Source organism: Lethenteron reissneri, chromosome 68, assembly GCF_015708825.2.
Source record: "Lethenteron reissneri isolate LAM-NWPU_2019-01 chromosome 68, ASM1570882v1, whole genome shotgun sequence".
Lineage (NCBI taxonomy): Eukaryota > Metazoa > Chordata > Hyperoartia > Petromyzontiformes > Petromyzontidae > Lethenteron > Lethenteron reissneri.
In genome coordinates, this window is record NC_083846.1 from 5,860,949 (window position 1) to 5,880,934 (window position 19,986).

At 50.8% G+C, this 19,986-nt stretch overlaps 1 protein-coding gene across 1 annotated transcript; it reads right to left on the bottom strand.

Annotated features, from left to right (window-relative positions):
* Window positions 1–5,946: 5,946 nt before the first annotated feature.
* Window positions 5,947–19,683, bottom strand: LOC133360393 (potassium voltage-gated channel subfamily C member 2-like). Its single transcript, XM_061579096.1, has 3 exons — window positions 18,898–19,683; window positions 11,629–11,859; window positions 5,947–6,337 (listed from the first exon to the last, which is right to left on the bottom strand). The coding sequence occupies exons 1-3, from the start codon at window positions 19,670–19,672 to the stop codon at window positions 6,213–6,215; spliced, it is 1,131 nt and encodes a 376-aa protein (XP_061435080.1). The 5' UTR covers window positions 19,673–19,683; the 3' UTR covers window positions 5,947–6,212.
* Between the last annotated feature and the right edge of the window lie 303 nt (window positions 19,684–19,986).

Genomic DNA, 19,986 nt, shown 5'->3' on the forward strand with positions numbered 1-19,986 from the left:
GTGGGTGGGTGGGTGGAAGGGTGGGAGGGTGGGTGGGTGGGTGGGAGGGAGGGTAGGTGGGTGGGTGGAAGGGAGGGAGGGAGGGTGGGTGGGTGGGTGGGTGGGTGGGTTGGTGGGTGGGTGGGTGGGTGGGTGGGAGGGTTGGTGGGTGGGTTGGTGGTTGGGTGGGTGGGTAGGTGGGTGGGTGGGTGGGTGGGAGGGTGGGTGGGTTGGTGGGATGGTGGGAGGGTGGGTGGGTGGGACGGTGGGAGGGTGGGTGGGAGGGTGGGAGGGTTGGTGGGTGGGTTGGTTGGTGGGAGTGGTGGGTGGGTGGTTATTGGGTTGTGATGAGTCTATTGGGGCGTGGTGGGTGGGTGGATTGGTCGGTGGTTCGGTGGGTTGGGTGGTTATTGGATCGTGATGAGACTACCAGGGAGTGGTGGGTGGGTGGTTATGGGGTCGTGATGAGTCTATAGGGGCATGGTGGGTGGGTGGGTGGGTGGTTATGGGGTTGTGACGAGTCTATAGGGGCATGGTGGGTGGGTGGTTATGGGGTCGTGACGAGTCTATAGGGGCGTGGTGGGTGGTTATGGGGTCGTGATGAGTCTATAGGGCCGTAGTGGGTGGTTATGGGGTCGTGACGAGTCTATAGGGGCATGGTGGGTGGTTATGGGGTCGTGATGAGTCTATAGGGTCGTGGTGGGTGGGTGGTTATGGGGTCGTGATGGGTCTATAGGGGCGTGGTGGGTGGGTGGTTATGGGGTCGTGATGAGTCTATAGGGGCGTGGTGGGTGGTTATGGGGTCGTGACTAGTCTATAGGGGCGTGGTGGGTGGTTATGGGGTCGTGACGAGTCGATAGGGTCGTGGTGGGTGGTTATGGGGTCGTGACGAGTCTATAGGGGCGTGGTGGGTGGTTATGGGGTCGTGACGAGTCTATAGGGGCGTGGTGGGTGGTTATGGGGTCGTGATGAGTCTATAGGGGCACCAGGCTGAGCCCGAGAACGACGCTCAAGAGAGAACGACGCACCGAGAAAATATGTTTTTAACAAACCAACTTCATTCATTCATCTTCTTGGTTCTTTCGGTAAAGTCACGTAGAATGGAAACAATTAAATAATAAACATAAAACATAATAAAATAATTTACTTTTCATTATATTATGTTATTATGTTTTATTTTTATTATTTTATTATCTCCCTTCTACGTGACTTTACCGAAAGAACCAAGAAGATGAATCCCTGCAGTCACGAAAGAAGCTTTAAATCGAAATTCATTCATTTACTTTCACCATTCAAGCCCCCTCCACCCACCAAGCTTTCTGCCTCATCAGGCTCTGTTCATTTCGTTCACAGAAGCAGGCCCCTGGCTATCACAGAACAAAACACTAAATTGATAGCCGCTCCACAGGATGGAAATTCATAGCAGCAGCAGCAGGCGCCCCAATCCTCTCTCTCTCTCGAGGCGCGTGATGCGAAACGACTCCAACGCGTCGAATTTGGGTGCAAGGGAATAACAAAAAGCATCGGGGAGGACTCCCCCGGCCACGAGAGAGGGGAGAGACGCAGAAGCCAAATCTACAACAGGCGGAGTAAGCGTCGGGATAGAACCCACGACCTCCTGTAGACCAGGCGAGGTGGTTAACATCTCACCAGGGCGAGAGAGAGAGAGACGCGAAGTCCAAATCTACAACAGGCGGAGTAAGGGTTGGGCTCATACCCACGACCTCCTGTAGACCAGGCGAGGTAGTTAACATCTCCTAGCCACCGCGATGATGATGATGAGAGAGAAGCCAACTCCGAATATACAGCAGCAGACATCGTCAGGGTCGGGATGAAACCCACGATCTCCTGCCTACCAAGCGAGGTAGTCAACATCTCATAGTCACCGTGCTGATGATGAGATAGAAGCCAACTACGAATATACAGCAGCAGGCATCGTCAGGGTCGGGATGAAGCCCAAGATCTCCTGCACACCAGGCGAGGTAGTTAACATCTCCTAGCCACCGCGATGATGATGAGAGAGAGAAGCCTTCAATAGCTGTACCGGGGGAATTTCCATTTGGTACAGATAAAATGGGAGGCTGATCGATGCCTGGGTGCTGTCAAGGGATTGCTCCGTATTGGTCAACCACGTTATGTATGTCGATGTTCTGGTAATTGCTGCTCACTCAGAGGAGGCGTTGGAGGCGCTGCTGCTGAACCTGGAGCTTGCCACTAAGAGGTGGGGCCTTACCATCAGCCCCACCAAAACTAAGCACCTACCTGGGTATTTTGTGCCATCGGACACTCCACCCCCACAACTTCCAATTGGTGATGGGGCAGTTGTGGAGAGATTGGAGAGTTTCCCAAACCTGGGCAGTGTGCTTATGACCGGCTCCAGTTTAACAGCAGAGGTCTCACTCCGAATCAGTCGAGCGGCAATATCTTTTCATCGGTTGTGTAACGCTGTGTGGAAGCTACCTGGTCTGTCGCTCCGCACGACGCTTCAAGTTTTCTCGGCCACGGCCATTCCCTCCCTTCTCTACGCTTGCGAAACGTGGACCCCCCTAATGGAACATCTTCGCCGGTTAGAAACATTCAGGCTGGCCTTCCTACGATCCATCCTGGGTTTAACCAGGCTGGATTGTGTGAGGAGCTCACAAATCTTTGAAAAATCTGGACAAAGTCCCATCGGTGAGCTCCTCCGGCAGGCAAGGCTGCGTTGGCTGGGTCATGCAGCCCGCATGCCCAGCCACCGGCATGCCTAAACAGCTTTTGTTCGGCCGGATCGAGGGGGCTAGACGGGCGCGGCACGGGCTAGAGAAGAGATGGAGTGATGTGGTGCAGGAGGACGTGGAGCTGAGTGGACTTGCCGATGACTGGTACCAGCGGTGTCAAGGTCGGCCTCAGTGGAGGAGGCTCGTGAAGGACGCTACTGGGCAGTTGGAGGCAGTCGCCCTCCAGCAACAACGGAGGGCGGAGGAGCGACGCTCACAACAACGAGCGGAGCGCCGGGTGGCAAAAGCACAGCAAGTTGGTACAGTAGGGGGCACAGGTGGTGCATCAGCCAGTCATCTCGGTCATCTCGGTCAGTCGACCCGTGGCACCTGCTGGGTCTGCCCCGTGACCTCCTGCCAGCTGGCGTTCGACACTTCACGTGGCCTCAAGGTGCACATGGCCTGGCACAAGCGTCGTGGTGACGTCACCGCCACTTAGTGGCGAATGGCGGTTGTTGTTGTGTGTGTGTTGGTGTGTGTGTTGGTGTGTGTGTGTGTGTGTTGGTGGGGTTCAGTGTGGGCACATCATCCCCAATATTCAAATGTGCTCAAAATGTCCCCCCCCCCAATCTATTGCTATAAAATAGATTTCTGTTCATATGATTGTGGTTATGGTTGTACTTTATTAATCCCCAATCTCTGCCATTACATACAATGAAACAAGAAAAGGTAAAAAAAAAGAAAAAACAGAGCAATGTTATACAACACACTATTAGACATTATTGTAAAAAATAAATAAAAAGTCCATCCTGTGTGTTAGTGAATTTTTTGTAATATTTCAGACAGGAAATAAGTTCTGGGGGGTGGGGGGAGCTGACCCCCAGACCCCCTGGAATATTTGACTCCCCCCCCCAATGTTGACTCCATGGCCAGGACCTTGCTTTTAGCCAATTGGTGCGAGCTGCTGTCGTGAGAAACTACACAGTACCTCTGCGGTGGTGGTGAAATAAAAACAGTTGAGTATGTTTCACGCGAAGGCTTTCGCGACGAATATTACTCAATATTCGTTCGTAAGCGCTTAAGCGATCTAAACCAACAGCCTTCATTGCGAACTGCTGAGTAGTTTTGTTTGAAAGTTCGCTGGAGTGACGGAAAGAACTTTAACTTTCGATTTAAAGCTTTCGTGACTGCAGAGATTCATATTTTTTGATCCATCGGTAAAGTCACGTAGAAGGGAAATAAAAAATAATTTAAATATTTATTATTATTTTAATAGTAAAAATATGTTTTCTTATTTCATTATTTCCCTTCTACGTGACTTTACCGAAAGATCTAAGAATATGAAATGTAACTTCTTGAAGCGGATAACCTCATTATTGTTATTCTGCGGCCGTCTGGAACGCTCTTCTCTTCCGATATGAAGGAAGCCAACTTGGGAGCCGTTCTGCAACTTTTAAATCATCGCCTACATTGACAAACCCATTTGTTTAGAACTGCTGCTGCTGTTGCTGTTGTTGTTTAGTTTGAAGTCCATCCCACCACACCACCGATTAACGCGATTGGCCACGTACGGCGCCATAGAAGTTCCACGTACACGCACACACAGACACACACATTATTATTTATACTTTATCATTCATACATATATATTTTTCTTGTTGTTGTTGTTCAAATCTGCTGCTCGCTGCAACATTCGCAGCCGCGCCGCGCGTCTTCACATTTCGTCGAAAGCGACTTCGAGTCTCTCTTCAAGAAGTGATGGAGGAGGCATCACCGCTCCACTCCAAACTACTTGCTGTACTGCCCGTGGGAGTCATCGCGCAGGTGACCATCACCACCATCACCACCACCTTCATCATCGTCGTCGACGGCTTGACCGTCACCGACAGATTCATTGGGGTCATCGGCAGAGTCATCTTTAGCATTGCCGCCATCGTCACCACGATCTCCAGAGGAACCGCCATCATCGCGGTGAGCGTCACCATCTTCATCGTCAGCAGCTTCAGGAGCACCACCCTCATCATCATCATCACCACCACCGCCGCCATCTTCAGCATTACCATCGTCGTTAGCACCGTCATCATCTTCATCATCACCACCACCACCATCACCACCATCATCACCAATATCACCACCATCTTCACCACCACCATCATCACCATCGTCACCAATATCACCACCATCATCTTCACCACCACCATCATCACCACCATCATCTTCAATGTCACCACCATCATCTTCACCAATGTCACCACTATCATCTTCACCAATGTCACCACCATCAGCTTCACCAATGTCACCACCATCATCTTCACCAATATCACCACCATGATTTTCACCACCACCATCATCACCACCATCATCTTCACCAATGTCACCACCATCATCTTCACCAATGTCACCACTATCATCTTCACCAATGTCACCACCATCATCTTCACCAATGTCACCACCATCATCTTCACCAATATCACCACCATGATTTTCACCACCACCATCATCACCACCATCATCTTCACCAATGTCACCACCATCATCTTCACCAATGTCACCACCATCATCTTCACCAGCATCATCACCATCTTCACCAACACCACCATCTTCACCATCATATTAACCACCACCATCATCATCACCATCTTCACCATCATCACAATCACCATCTTCACCACCATCTTCACCATCTTCACCACCACCACCACCATCTTCACCACTATCACCTCCACCATCATCACCACCTTCACCATCACCACCACCACCATTATCACCATCACCACCATCATCACCATCTTCACCACCATCACCACCATCACCACCATCATCACCATCACCACCATCACCACCATCATCACCATCTTCACCACCATCACCATCACCACCATCACCACCACCATCACCACCACCATCACCACCATCACCATCACCACCATCACCACCATCACCACCACCACCATCACCACCACCACCGCCGCCGTCTTCGCGAGCGACTGGCTCCAGTCACTGAGCGTCCCATCTCAGGGCGCCCCACCAACCCCCCTCCACATGGCGCACTCAGCGTGGCCGGGGGGGTGGGGGGGTGGGGGGTTGTGGGGGGGGTTGTGTGTGTGTGGGTGTGTGGGTGGTTGTGTGGGGGTTGTGTGTGTGTGGGTGTGTGTGTGGGCGGGTTTGTGTGTGTGGTTGTGTGTGTGTGTGGGTGTGTGTGTGTGTGTAGGGGTGTGTGTGTGTGTGGTTGTGTGTGGTGTGTGTGTGTGGGGTTGTGTGTGTGTGGGTGTGTGTGGTGGGGTGGGGGTTGTGGGTGTGGGTGTGTGTGTGGTTGTGTGTGTATGTGTGTGTGTCTGTGTGTGTATGTGTGTGTGTGGGTGTGTGTGGTTGTGTGGGTGTGGGTGTGTGTGTGTGGTGTGTGTGTGGGGGGTGTATGTGTGTATGTGTGTGTGTGTGGTGGGGTGTGTATGTGTGTGTGTGTGGGTGTGTGTGTGTGTATGTGTGTGTATGTGTGTGTATGTATGTGTGTGTGTATGTGTAGTGGGTGGTGGTGCTCTAGAGGATGGAGGGGATGGGCGATCGTGATCTCCGCAGTGAAGGGTGCGATGCCGTGTGGGGCAGTCCCAGGCTGCTCGCAGTGAGGCCCGCGATGTTGTTCAGACTGCGGGACTTCTCGTAGCCTGCACACGCACAGGCAAAGGTCCCCCGTGTAGCCTCGGCAGGCTGTAGGGGCAAGTGCTGCTAGCTGGCACCTATGAAGGCCGGCACTGTGGTACACGAGGGGGTGGGTGGCCAGCACCACGCTCGGCCGCCTTTGTCTCCCCAGTGGCGATGTTTACTACACACCGCACCATGTACTCATTTGAGGCCGAGTCGACCTAAGGGAGGAGGCCCAGGCCCAGATTGTGTTGGCTGGCCGTGAGCGGGAATGCAACTCGGGTCACGGGCGGGTTCATGACGCTAACCGCTGCACCACCGCTCCCTGTAGCTGCCCCAACACACACACACACAGATACACACACACACACATACACACACAGACACACACACACACATACAGACACACACAGACACACACACACATACAGACACACACAGACACACACACATACAGACATACACAGACACACACAGGCACACAGATACAAACACACATACAGACAACAACAACCGCCATTCGCCACTAAGTGGCGGTGACGTCACCACGATGCTTGTGCCAGGCCAAGTGCACCTTGAGGCCACGTGAAGTGTCGAAAGCCCGCTGGCAGGAGGTCACGGGGCAGACCCAGGTGCCACTGGTCGACTGACCGAGATGACCGAGATGACTGGCTGATGCACCACCTGTGCCCCCTACTGTGCCAACTTGCTGTGCTTTAGCCACCCGGCGCTCCGCTCGTTGTTGTGAGCGTCGCTCCTCCGCCCTCCGTTGTTGTTGGAGGGCGACTGCCTCCAACTGCCCAGTAGCGTCCTTCACGAGCCTCCTCCACTGAGGCCGATCTTGACACCGCTGGTACCAGTCATCGGCAAGTCCACTCAGCTCCACGTCCTCCTGTACCACATCACTCCATCTCTTCTCCAGCCCGTGCCGCGCCCGTCTAGCCCCCTCGATCCGGCCGAACAAAAGCTGTTTAGGCATGCGGTGGCTGGGCATGCGGGCTACATGACCCAGCCAACGCAGCCTTGCCTGCCGGAGGAGCTCACTGATGGGACTTTGCCCAGATCTTTCAAGGATTTGTGAGCTCCTCACACAATCCAGCCTGGTTAAACCCAGGATGGATCGTAGGCAGGCCAGCCTAAATGTTTCCAACCGGCGAAGATGCTCCACCAGGGGGGTCCACGTCTCGCAAGCGTAGAGAAGGGAGGGAATGACCGTGGCCGAGAAGACCTGAAGCTTCGTGCGGAGCGACAGACCAGGTAGCTTCCACACAGCGTTACGCAACCGATGAAAAGATATTGCCGCTCGACTGATTCGGAGTGAGACCTCTGCTGATAGACTGGAGCCGGTCATAAGCACACTGCCCAGGTATGGGAAACTCTCCACTCTCTCCACAACTGCCCCATCACCAATTGGGAGTTGTGGGGGTGGAGTGTCCGATGGTACAAAATACCCAGGCAGGTGCTTGGTTTTGGTGGGGCTGATGGTAAGGCCCCACCTCTTAGTGGCACGCTCCAGTCTCAGCAGCAGCGCCTCCAACTCCTCTTCTGAATGAGCAGCTATTACCAAATCATCGGCATACATAACGTGGTTGACCAATAGGGAGCCATCCCTTGATCGCACCCGGGCGTCGATCAGCCTCCCATTATATCTGTACCAAACGGAAATTCCCCCGGTACAGCTATTGAAGGCTTCACGAACTACGCGGTCAAAATAGATGTTAAATAATGTGGGAGCCAGAGGACATCCCTGTCGCACCCCAAGGTGTACAGGGAAAGGCTCCGACTCCCGGCCACGTAGTTTTACCCGGGCCCGCTCACCATCATGAAGGTCCTTAATGATCGTGAGCAGAGGGTCAGGGACTCCGAAAGCACGAAGAACAACCCAGAGTCCAGTCCTACTGATGGTATCATAGGCCTTGACCAGGTCAATAAAGCAGAGATGTAGGTCTTTTTGGAATTCCCTACACCTCTGCTGTAGCAGACGGACAGAAAATATGGCATCTGTGCAGGACCGCCCTTTCCTGAAACCGCATTGGGGCTCCGCAAGCCCCTCCTCAGCGTGCCTAGCAAGGCGATGTTGAATAATCCTTGCCAGGACCTTACCCGGCACACTGAGGAGTGAGATGCCCCTGTAGTTGTTACAGTCTGTGCGGTCCCCCTTCTTAAAGAGGGGGACCACCAGGGCATCCTTCCAGTCCTGCGGAACCCGTCCAGTGGTCCAGACTGTTGTTATGATGTCATATAGGGCAGTCTGTGCACAAACGCCACCCTCCCTCAGCATTTCGCTTGGGAGATCATCTCTGCCCGGTGCCTTCCCTGGTCTCAGACTCCGGATCGCCCTCAGTACTTCCTCAACAGCTGGAACCTCAGCCAGCCACTCACAGGGGGTGACCTCTTCCAATATTTGAGGCACCGCAGCCTCAGCAGGGTTATCCCCACTTTGTGCCATGATGTTTTCCTGGCTGAGAGAATTTCCCTCCCCCAGGACCTCACAGAAATGCTCAGCAAATCTGCAAACCTGTTCCTGGGGGTCGGAGATTGGATCACCGTTTTTTCCTCTAATGATGGTAATAGGTGTGGCGCTGCAGGTTACTTTTTTGATGGAGTTAAATAGTGATTTGTGATCACGGGCCACTGAGGCAGACTCCATCTCCTCAGCAACCCGCGACCACCACCCATCCTTACAACGCCTTACGGCTCTCCGAACTTCCGAGCGAAGGCTGCGGTAAACCTCCTCATTCTCTGACGTGGGATGCTGTAGGCGATGAGAGTGGGCCTGTCGCTTTTTCTCAATTAACCTGAACACCTCCTCTGTCAGCCAGGGTTTCTGGGGAGGTCTGGACCGCGTACCCAAAGCAGCCATTGCAGCTGCATGAGTCACAGTCCTAAACCTCGCCCATTTACCCTCGACATCAGGTGGAGTGGGGGACGATGCCAACCCCAGCTGCAAGCGATGATGAAATTCTCGCTTGCAACTTTCATCAGCTAACTGAGACCAGGCCACTTTTGGTTGGAATGGGATCCTGGGTGTACACCCACCACCGGAGTGGAAGAAAGGCAGGCGCATCTTACAGATGACTAGTCGATGGTCAGAGGACAGATCAGCTCCACGGTAGGTCCTGGTGTCAAGGACATGGGTTCGCATCCGCTGGTCCGTCACTATGTAGTCCAGCAGATGTTCTTGCTTGGACCCGGCATGTATCCATGATGTTGTGTGGATGCGCCGATGCCGGAAGAGCGTGTTGGTAATTACAAGCCCATGGGCTGCACAAAAATCTAGCAGCCTCCTACCGTTATTATTGAGCTGATCTGGCCCATGCCTTCCAATCACTCCAGACCAGGTGTCAGCATCATGACCAACTCGGGCATTGAAGTCACCCAACAAGATGACTCTGTCCCGAGTGGCCACTTTAGCCAGCACCTGTGACAGGAGGTCATAGAAAGCGTCTGACTCATCGGCTTTGCTTGCATCCCTCCACGGATGTTCGTCTTCGGTGGGGGCATAAGTAACCACGACCACCACTCCTCGCCTCTGGTTGATGGGAAGGCGAGCCCAAAGTATCCTGGGGCTTACAGCTTCCCACACCTCACCGCCACGCTCCCACGCCCCCTTCATTCTTTTGTTCAGAAGAAGAGCCACACCCTGTTGTTTGGCAGTCTCCTGCCCCGAGTAGAGGACTGTCCACCCCTCATGGTGGCAGGAGCCAGAACCGGTCCACCGGACCTCCTGAATGCCACAGAGATCCAGGCGGTACCGGTCCAGCTCCCGACATACAGACACACACAGACACACACACATACATACAGACACACACAGAAACATACACACACAGACACATAGACACGCAGACACATAGACACGCACACACATAGACACACAAACACACACACAGACAAAGATAAAGATCCCCCGTGTAGCCTTAACAGACTGTAGGGGCAAGTGCTGTTAGCGAGCACCTATGAAGGCTGGCACGGTACACGAGGGGGTGGGTGGCCAGCACCACGCCCGACCGCCTTTGTCTCCCCAGTGGCGATGTTTACACATCGCACCAGGTACTCATTTCAGGCTGAGTCGACATAGGGGAGGCCCAGGACACACACAGACACACACACACATACATACACACACACAGAGACACAAACACACACACACAGACACACACAGACACACTCAGACACACACACATACACACAAACACACACACACATACACACACACACACAAACACACACACAGACACACACAGACACACAAACACACACACACAACACACATATACACACACATACACACAAACACACACAGACACACACAGACACCACCATTGTGGTGGTCACCGCCACGCACAATCCCGCACCTACGATCAGCGCGGCCGGCTACGCACCACTCGTTTGAGGCTGAGTCGACCTAGGGGTGACCCACGGCCAATTCAAATCGGTACGACGTTACAACCAACTTCATCAGGAGACAGCCAGATTTCTGGCTCCCGCCTGATGAAGCTGGTTGTAATCACTGGCGAAACGTCGTACTCAGTTTGTAAATGTTGTGGCTTGGCTCTCCAACACACAACCGGTGTGCTGTACTAGTACACTACACTATACACTACACTATACACTACACTTCTACACTACACTATACACTACTACACTATACTATACACTACACTATACACTACTATACACTACACTATACACTACACTATACACGACACTATACACTACACTATACACTACACTATACACTACACTATACTATACACTATACTATACACTATACACTACACTATACACTACACTATACACTACACTATACACTACACTATACACTACACACTAGTGCTGTACTAGTGACGCATTGGACACGTTCTGTTTACGTGACAACCCTCACTAGTTGGCTGTGTCGGGTGGTGGCGGGTTTTAACGACACATTTCTACACTTACGCGATCTAACCCAAAACAACCTCGATTACGGATAATTTAGTTTTAGTTGATGCAACGTTCTTACCCCGTGCTCCCTTAGTGGACATCCGTGAGCAAAGAGCTTTATAGCTCGTCAGATTCCTCCAGTAGTATAAATATTCTCATAGAAATAAAAAAACAGTTACGTTTATAAGTGTTTAACTTTTCCCACACGTTGCGCTCCACATCGTTGATTTTCGTTTGTCGCTGCAACGATCTCACCCCCCCCCCCCCCGTTGCCCCCCTTAGTGGACATCTGTGAGCTAAGAGCTTCATTGCTCATCGGATTCCCCCTCCTGGCACTCGAAGGCACACATCGGCAGAGAAGCCCATTCCGCTGGAACGCGAAGTCCACCTTTGCGGGCGACGCTGTCGGGCGAGCACGCGAAGTCACCGCCCGTCGACAGGAGGAAGCAAGTCGCCCCCTTGCCGAACGAGTCGCGGGCACTTGACCTGCGCCCGTGGCGTCGACCGTCAGTCGACCTCCTCCTCCCCTTGGCTCCACCACCACCTCCACCACCACCACCACCGCCTCTTCCTCCTCCACCACCAGCACCAGAGCTCGCCTCTCCGTTCTGCCGTGAACCTTTGGGCAAAGTCGGGTTAGCAGCGGGGGTCAAGTGTGACGATAACAGCAACAACAACAATAACAACAACAACAATAGCAACAATAACAACAACAATAACACAAATAACAATAACAACAATAACTATAATAGCAACAACAATCACAACAACAAGAACAACAACAATAACAACAACAATAACACAAATAACATACACAACAATAACAACACAACAATAACACAAATAACAACAATACCAGTAACAACAATACAACAATAACAGCAACAACAATAACTAAATAACACAACAATCACAACAGTAACAACAATAACAACACACAATAACACAAGAACAACAACACATAACTAAAATAACAACAACAATCACAAAAACAATAACAACAACAATAACAACAACAACAATAACCACAACAAGAACAACAACAACAATAACTAAAATAACAACAACAATAACAACAACAATAATAACAACAAAACGCCCACAACAAAAACGACCTAAAAATACTTCCACTAAACATCAACGGCTTCAACAACGAAGCTCTTGAACTCAGCACCTTCCTACAACAGAACTCCATTAATACAGCCGACATCCAAGAAACTAAATTAAAATACACTTAAATTTCGATTTAAAGCTTTCGTGACTGCAGGGATTCATCTTCTTGGTTCTTTCAGTAAAGTCGCGTAGAAGGGAAATAATAAAATAATGAAAATAAAACATAAAATACAATTCTCACGACGTTTCGGCCACAACGCAAGCAGCCGTCCTCAGGTGAAGAACAGGTCTGTCGGAAAGACAGCGTCCTAATGAAAAAGAAAAAATCTAGATGTTTTATTTTTCGATTTAAAGCTTTCGTGACTGCAGGGATTCATCTTCTTGGTTCTTTCGGTAAAGTCACGTAGAAGGGAAATAATAAAATAATAAAAATAAAACAAAATACAATTCTCACGACGTTTCGGCCACAACGCAAGCAGCCGTCCTCAGGTGAAGAACAGGTCTGTCGGAAAGACAGCGTCCTAATGAAAAAGAAAAAATCTAGATGTTTTATTTTTCGATTTAAAGCTTTCGTGACTGCAGGGATTCATCTTCTTGGTTCTTTCGATAAAGTCACGTAGAAGGGAAATAATAAAATAATAAAAATAAAACAAAATACAATTCTCACGACGTTTCGGCCACAACGCAAGCAGCCGTACTCAGGTGAAGAACAGGTCTGTCGGAAAAACAGAACGCCACTTCTCGCCTGCTCAGCTTTCAACATTTCACTTTCCTCCATCGAGACCGACCGACAGCTGGTGGCGGTCTCGCTTTCCTCATCCATAACAGCATTCAATTTGAATAAGTTAAAATCCCAATGCCTCCTTCTGATATCACCACAGAAGTTTTAAGCGTCCGTATCAAATCCCATCTAGGCCCACTCACTGTAATCAACGTCTACATCCCAGCGGCCAGTTCTTCCCCTCGCAACTGTCAGTTCAATACAAATCGACCTTTACCAAACAACGACTCAATTGATAATTGGTTTTTTACCCTTCTGGCTGGCAACAAAACTGACACCTTCAGTTTTGTTGCCAGATAGAAGGGTAAAAAACCAATTATCATATTTTTTTACTGGCAAATGAGGTTCCAATAGTGTAAACGACTCAATTGTTGATTTGAAGCTTTCGTGACTGCAAGCCTATTTCAGCAGTTTTTTTTTTCTTGCTGTGATTGTCCCACCTGATGACGGTAGCTTGTGTTGAGATCGAAACGTCGTGATCTATTATTTTTCTACCAACGTGACTTCACCGAAATAACCAAAAAGTATGGACTCAATTGTTATTGGAGATTTCAACGCCCACAATAAACTTTGGCACTCTCAGATGCACGTGGCGACCTCATTGCCGATATCTTGAACGGCTGCCCCTATGGGGCTACTCAATAAAAAGAATCACACCAAAGTTCCGTCATCTGACACTTCACCCTCACCAGATATCTCAATAGCGTCAAGAAACCTGCTTTCATCAATCGACTGGCAAGTCTTTACGGCCCTTGGATCCGACCACCTACCAATTGTGTTGACGTTCAATGCCGCCAGGCCTCCACAAACTCCTAAACACCGCTTGTATTACAACTTTTAAAAAGCCAACTGGCCACTTTTTACTTCAGAATCAGAAGCATTATTCGCCGACAACATCAACCATATCCACACATCCGCACATAACTCTGAAAAGATTTTCAGAAACATCATCGCGACTACCACCAAGCACACCATCCCAGCGGGCTGCTACAAGCAACACCTTCCCTGCCTCCATAAAGAAGCCGCAACGATAATAAACCAACGAAACACTATTAGGACTAAAATTCCTACATCACCACAAATCCCAGCCTTCAATATTGAAATCACAAAGCTAATCAATCGAGCCAAAACAGAACGCTGGCACGAGTTTGTTGAATCTTTTGACCGTCGCCAAAACTCATCAAAACTTTGTAAGACCATCAAAGCCTTCGACGGACACTCCAGACCGCCACCCAATTGTGCAATCACTTTCAACAACAAATCCATCATAAACAACAACAACAGTAACATCGCCAACCACTTCAACAAACTTTTCTCATCAGTCGCCCCACAATCTTCCAATAAATCCACCCGTCAAAAAATCCGTCAAATCGATGAACTACCTCTAAATGACGCCCCCCCCCACAATTTCGCCTTGAAGAGGTGAAACTCGCAGTCAAAAAGCCAAAAATTATTCCGCAATCGGCCCTGATGGCATAGCTATGCCCCACCTCAAACACCTCGGCCCCTTTGGCATCAAGTTTCTCGCCTCCACCATCAACGTCTCTCTACAGTGCAACCTCATTGCGGCCATCTGGAAGTCATCGACAATCATCCCACTTCCAAAACCCGGCCAAGACCTCAATCAAGCAACGTCCTACAGGCCGAGTTCCCTACTTTGACCATCGATCAAGATTTTAGAGGCCCTCATCCTTCCAATCACCACCACAAACTTACCCCCTTCATCTCACCAACACGGCTTTCGCCCTGCACACTCAACAACGACAGCTCTTCTCAACCTAACCACCAAAATTGTAAACGGTTTCAATGAGAATAAGTATAACCCGTAAAAACAAAGTTTTTCACTCTAAATCCTTTATATGCGTGGCGGCTAGATTCCTCTCGTCATCTGGCTTGAGATGGCTGCCACCTATGGGTCAGATGATTGTCTGCCAGTATTAAACAATTTGTAATTAAATATTTAATTTGTTTTCCCTAAACAGTGTAAAATTTTGGGGAAAAAAATTCACGAACATTAATTGTCTCGCACAACGAGTCTGTGTGAAAAATGTCAGCTCGATTGGATCACGGGAAGTGGGTTAAAAAACGACGGAAAGATTTGCACGGTCGTAAGCAAGCAAGCAAGCACGCAAGCACGCAAGCAAACTTAATATAAAGGATTTAAAAAGACCCCATCCCGCACTATCGTCGCTTCCCTTGACCTTACAAAGGCTTTCGACACCGTTAACCACCTCACGCTCATCAACATCATCCAGGGTTCGACGCTACCATCAGGCCTTGTTTGCTGGCTTACAAACTACCTAATCGGGCTGCCACTCACGCACTCTCTCTCTTTCATGATATTCAAACCTCCTCACGAAACATTCATGCAGGAGTACCCCAAGGTTTTAATTCTATATTTGAAGCTTTCGTGACTGCAAGGATTCATATTCTTAGGTTTTTTCGGTAAAGTCACGTAGGTATGGAACCCCAAGGTTCCATAATATCCCCAGCGCTGTTCAACGCCTACCTCCACGATCTACCAACTCCTCCAAAAGGATCACGAGTAGTCGGCTATGCCGACGACATCACAGTTTACACTTCTAATCAAAATATACCCAACATGGAAAACTCCATCAACTCCTATCTAAAACGGCTCAGCACTTTCCTTACCAAAATATCGCTTCAACTCTCAACATCCAAATCAACAGTCGCCCTTTTCACACCTGATCCTCGTCAAGCCAACTTACATCGCAACGTAATAATACACAACCAACGCCTCCCACGAGCTAAAATCCCCAAGATTCTAGGTGTAACCTTTGACACCGTGTTCAGCTTCGCTCAACACGGCAGAAAGGTCCATGCAAAAGTTGACAAACGAAATAAAATCTTACGAGCTTTAGCCGGCACATCTTGTGGTCAACAAAAGGAGACTTTAAATTTCGATTTAAAGCTTTCGTGACTGCAGGCATTAATCTTCTTGGTTCTTTCTGTAAAGTCACGTAGAAGGGAAGTAATAAAATAATAAAAATAAAACATAATAAAATAAAATATTATTTTATTTTATTATGTTTTACTTTTATTATTAATTATTATTAATAAAAATAAAACATAATAAAATAAAATATTATTTTATTTTATTATGTTTTATTTTTATTATTTTTATTATTAAATAAAATGATATTTTATTTTATTATGTTTTATTTTTATTATTTTATTACTTCCCTTCTACGTGACTTTACCGAAAGAACCAAAAAGAAAAAGGAGACTTTACTCCTAACCTACAACGCCATTGGACAGTCCCATCATCAATTATGCCAGTCCCAATTGGTGCCCAAACCTCTCCTCTACAGGTTACCAAAAGCTCCAAACCTCCCAAAACCATAGCACTTCGCCTAGCTACAGGATGCTACCTCATGGCACCCATTGACCATCTCCACTAAGAAATCAAAGTTCTTCCGGTTCAAGAACACCGCAAGCTTCTCACCGCTCAATATCTGGCTTCGTGCCACTCGACAACGCATCCTTGCACGAAGCTACTCAAAGCCCCCATGCACCTGCTAGGAAAATTATATACACCTTGCTTTCCTTCAGCTCTGCCAACGTGCGATTTACGTTAAACGCTCTTCCACCAAGTAGCACCACAAAATCAACGTTTAACCGCTTGCACACCGCTGCCACCATGCACTGCCTGAACGCCTACAAGCCAAATGTCGTGCTAGGGCGTTGGCCACCACCCATAGCAGACGACGAAAAATCCCTGAGCCGGGCAACTCGCAACAAAACTGGCTCAACTCCACCATTGGAACCTCATTTGCCAGTAAAAATATATAATTGTTTTTTTACCCTTCTATCTGGCAACAAAACTCGCACCTTTTTTTTTTTACAAGGAGTCATGTTTGCATAGACCACAATACCTGCAGTCATAAAGCAAACAAAAAACATAACTTTGATAATGTATGCACTTTCCTTGATGTTGATTGGTCCACACCCGAGACAGCTTTCCTTAGAGCCTAGTCTCACATGGGTTGGACCAAATGACACCTTTTGGCGTCATCTGGTCCAACCCATGTGAGACTTGGCTCAACTCCGTTCAGGTTACTGCTGCTCCGTGCTCGCCGATTACTAAACATCGAACCGACCCAAACGTCCCAAACTTCTGCTGCCCTTTGTGCCAAGCAACGCCAGAAGACGTCCCCCATTTCTCAGTTGCCCACAACGAGGACCGACAATTCAATCGACTGATCTCTGGCTAAACCCTTCCAAAGTGGTGACACAACGCCATCTATGAACAGAAAGTGCGAGGAAAACAACAACAACAACCATTGCCACCACCTCCACTACCGACACCAACACCCCAGCCCCCCGTTAGCCACTAAGCGATGGTGACGTCTCCACGGCACCTGTGCCAGGCTAGGTGCACTTTGAGGCTACCACGTGAAGTGTCGAAGGCCTCGCTGCTGGCAGAAGGTCACAGGGCAGACCCAGCAGGTGCCACGGGTTGCCCGACTAAGATGACCGGTAGATGCACCACTAGCTGTACCCCTACTGTGCCAGGCTAGGTGCAGGAGGAGATCACGGGACAGACCCAGCAGATGCCATGAGTTGGCTGACTGAGATGACCGGTAGATGCACCACCAGATGTACCCCTACTGTGCCAGGCTAGGTGCAGGAGGAGGTCACGGAACAGACCCAGCAGATGCCATGAGTTGGCTGACTGAGATGACCGGTAGATGCACCACCAGATGTACCCCTACTGTGCCAGGCTAGGTGCAGGAGGAGGTCACGGAACAGACCCAGCAGATGCCATGAGTTGGCTGACTGAGATGACCGGTAGATGCACCACCAGATGTACCCCTACTGTGCCAGGCTAGGTGCAGGAGGAGGTCTCGGGACAGACCCAGCAGGTGCCATTGGTTGGCTGACTGAGATGACCGGTAGATGCACCACCAGCTGTACCCTTACTATGCCAACTAGCTATGTTTTAGCCGCACGGCGCTCTGCTCGTTGTTGTGAGCGTCGCTCCTCTGCCCTCCGTTGTTGCTGGAGGGCGACTGCCTCCAACTGCCCAGTAGCGTCCTTCACGAGCCTCCTCCACTGAGGCCGATCTTGACACCGCTGGTACCAGTCACTCAGCTCCACATCATCCTGTACCACATCACTCCATCTCTTCTCTAGCCCGTGCCACGCACGTTTAGCCCCCTCGATTCGGCTGAACAAAAGCTGTTTAGGCATGCGGTAGATGAGCATGCGGGCTACATGACCCAGCCAACGCAGCCTTGCCTGCCGGAGGAGCTCACCGATGGGACTTTGTCCAGATCTTTAAAAGATTTGTGAGCTCCTTACACAATCCAGCCTGGTTAAACCCAGGATGGATCGTAGGCAGGCCAGCCTAAATATTTGTAACCGGCGATGATGTTCCATTAGGGGGGTCTATGTTTCATCACCACCGCAACCTCCACCACCACGGCATACATCACCATCACACCACTCACAACTCACCACCACACCACTCACCACCACAACACTCACCACCACAACACTCACTTCCCTCACCACCACACCACTCACCACCACACCACTCAACACTCACCACCACACCAACACCACACCACTCACCACCACACCACTCAACACTCACCACCACACCACTCACCACCACACCACTCACCAACACCACTCACCACCAACACCACTCACCACCACTCACCACCACACCACTCACCACCACCCCACTCACCAACACCACTCACCACCACCCCACTCACCACCAACACCACTCACCTGCACGGTCAACCACCAGTCCCGCGGAAGCCACGCTCCGTCCACCACCACCACCACCACCGCCACTACCACTGCCACCACCACCACCACCACTGGCACCCTTCACCAGCAGGCAGCGGTCACTCCGCACGCAGTTGGCGTGCGGGCCCTGCTCTGGCCGGCAGTAGAGGGGCGAGCCGAGATGTGGCGGCCTCGGCACGTGCTTCTTGCGCCGGTTGGGCAGCTTTTGCTTGGCCATGGCGAGCGAGTAGTACATGCTGAAGTTGTTGACGATGACGGGCACGGGCATGGCGATGGTGAGCACCCCTGCCAACGCGCACAAGGCCCCCACCAGCATGCCCGACCACGTCTTGGGGTACATGTCCCCGTAGCCCAGCGTCGTCATCGTCACCACGGCCCACCAGAAACCGATGGGGATGTTCTTGAAGCTGGTCTGCTGATGCTGGTGATTGTGGTGGTCGGACGAGGAGGACGAGGAGGACGTGGAGGTGGAGGAGGACGTGGAGGTGGAGGAGGAGGACGACGTCTGGTCGTCCTGGTCGAACGAGTGTCCGAGACCGAGGCGCTCGGCGTAGTAGATCATGGTGGCGAAGATGAGCACGCCCAGGGCGAGGAAGATGACGAGGAGCAGGAACTCGTTGGCGCTGGCGCGCAGCGTGTGTCCCAGCACGCGCAGACCCACGAAGTGGCGCGTCAACTTGAAGATGCGCAGGATGCGCACGAAGCGCACCACGCGCAGGAAGCCCAGCACGTCCTCGGCGCCCTTCGACGTCATGCCCGTGAGGCCCACCTGTTGGGGGGGGGGGCGGGGGGGTGGGGGGGGGGGGGTGGGGGGGAGGTGGGGGGGGGGGCGGGGGGAGGGGGGGGGGAAGGAGGAGTGTGGAGGAGGAGGGGGGGGGGGAGTAGGGGAAGGTAGGAGGGAGGGAGGGGGGGAGTAGGGGGAGGGAGGAGGGGGTTGAGGAGGAGTGGGGAGGAGGGAGGGAGGGAGAGGGGGAGGGGGGAGTAGGGGGAGGGAGGAGTGTAGAGGAGAGAGGGAGGTGAGGAGGAGGAGGAGGGGGGAGGAGGGAGGGGGAGGAGGATGTGGAGGAG

Excerpts from the sequence above, each read along its gene's own strand:
- LOC133360393 (XM_061579096.1), bottom strand. The coding sequence starts at position 19,672 with ATGACGTCGAAGGGCGCCGAGGACGTGCTGGGCTTCCTGCGCGTGGTG. Across the intron at positions 11,860-18,897 it reads ACTGGTGGTTGACCGTGCAG|GTTCACGGCAGAACGGAGAG; the intron begins GTGAGTGGTGTT and ends CTTTGCCCAAAG. Across the intron at positions 6,338-11,628 it reads CGACAGCGTCGCCCGCAAAG|GCTACGAGAAGTCCCGCAGT; the intron begins GTGGACTTCGCG and ends GTGCGTGTGCAG.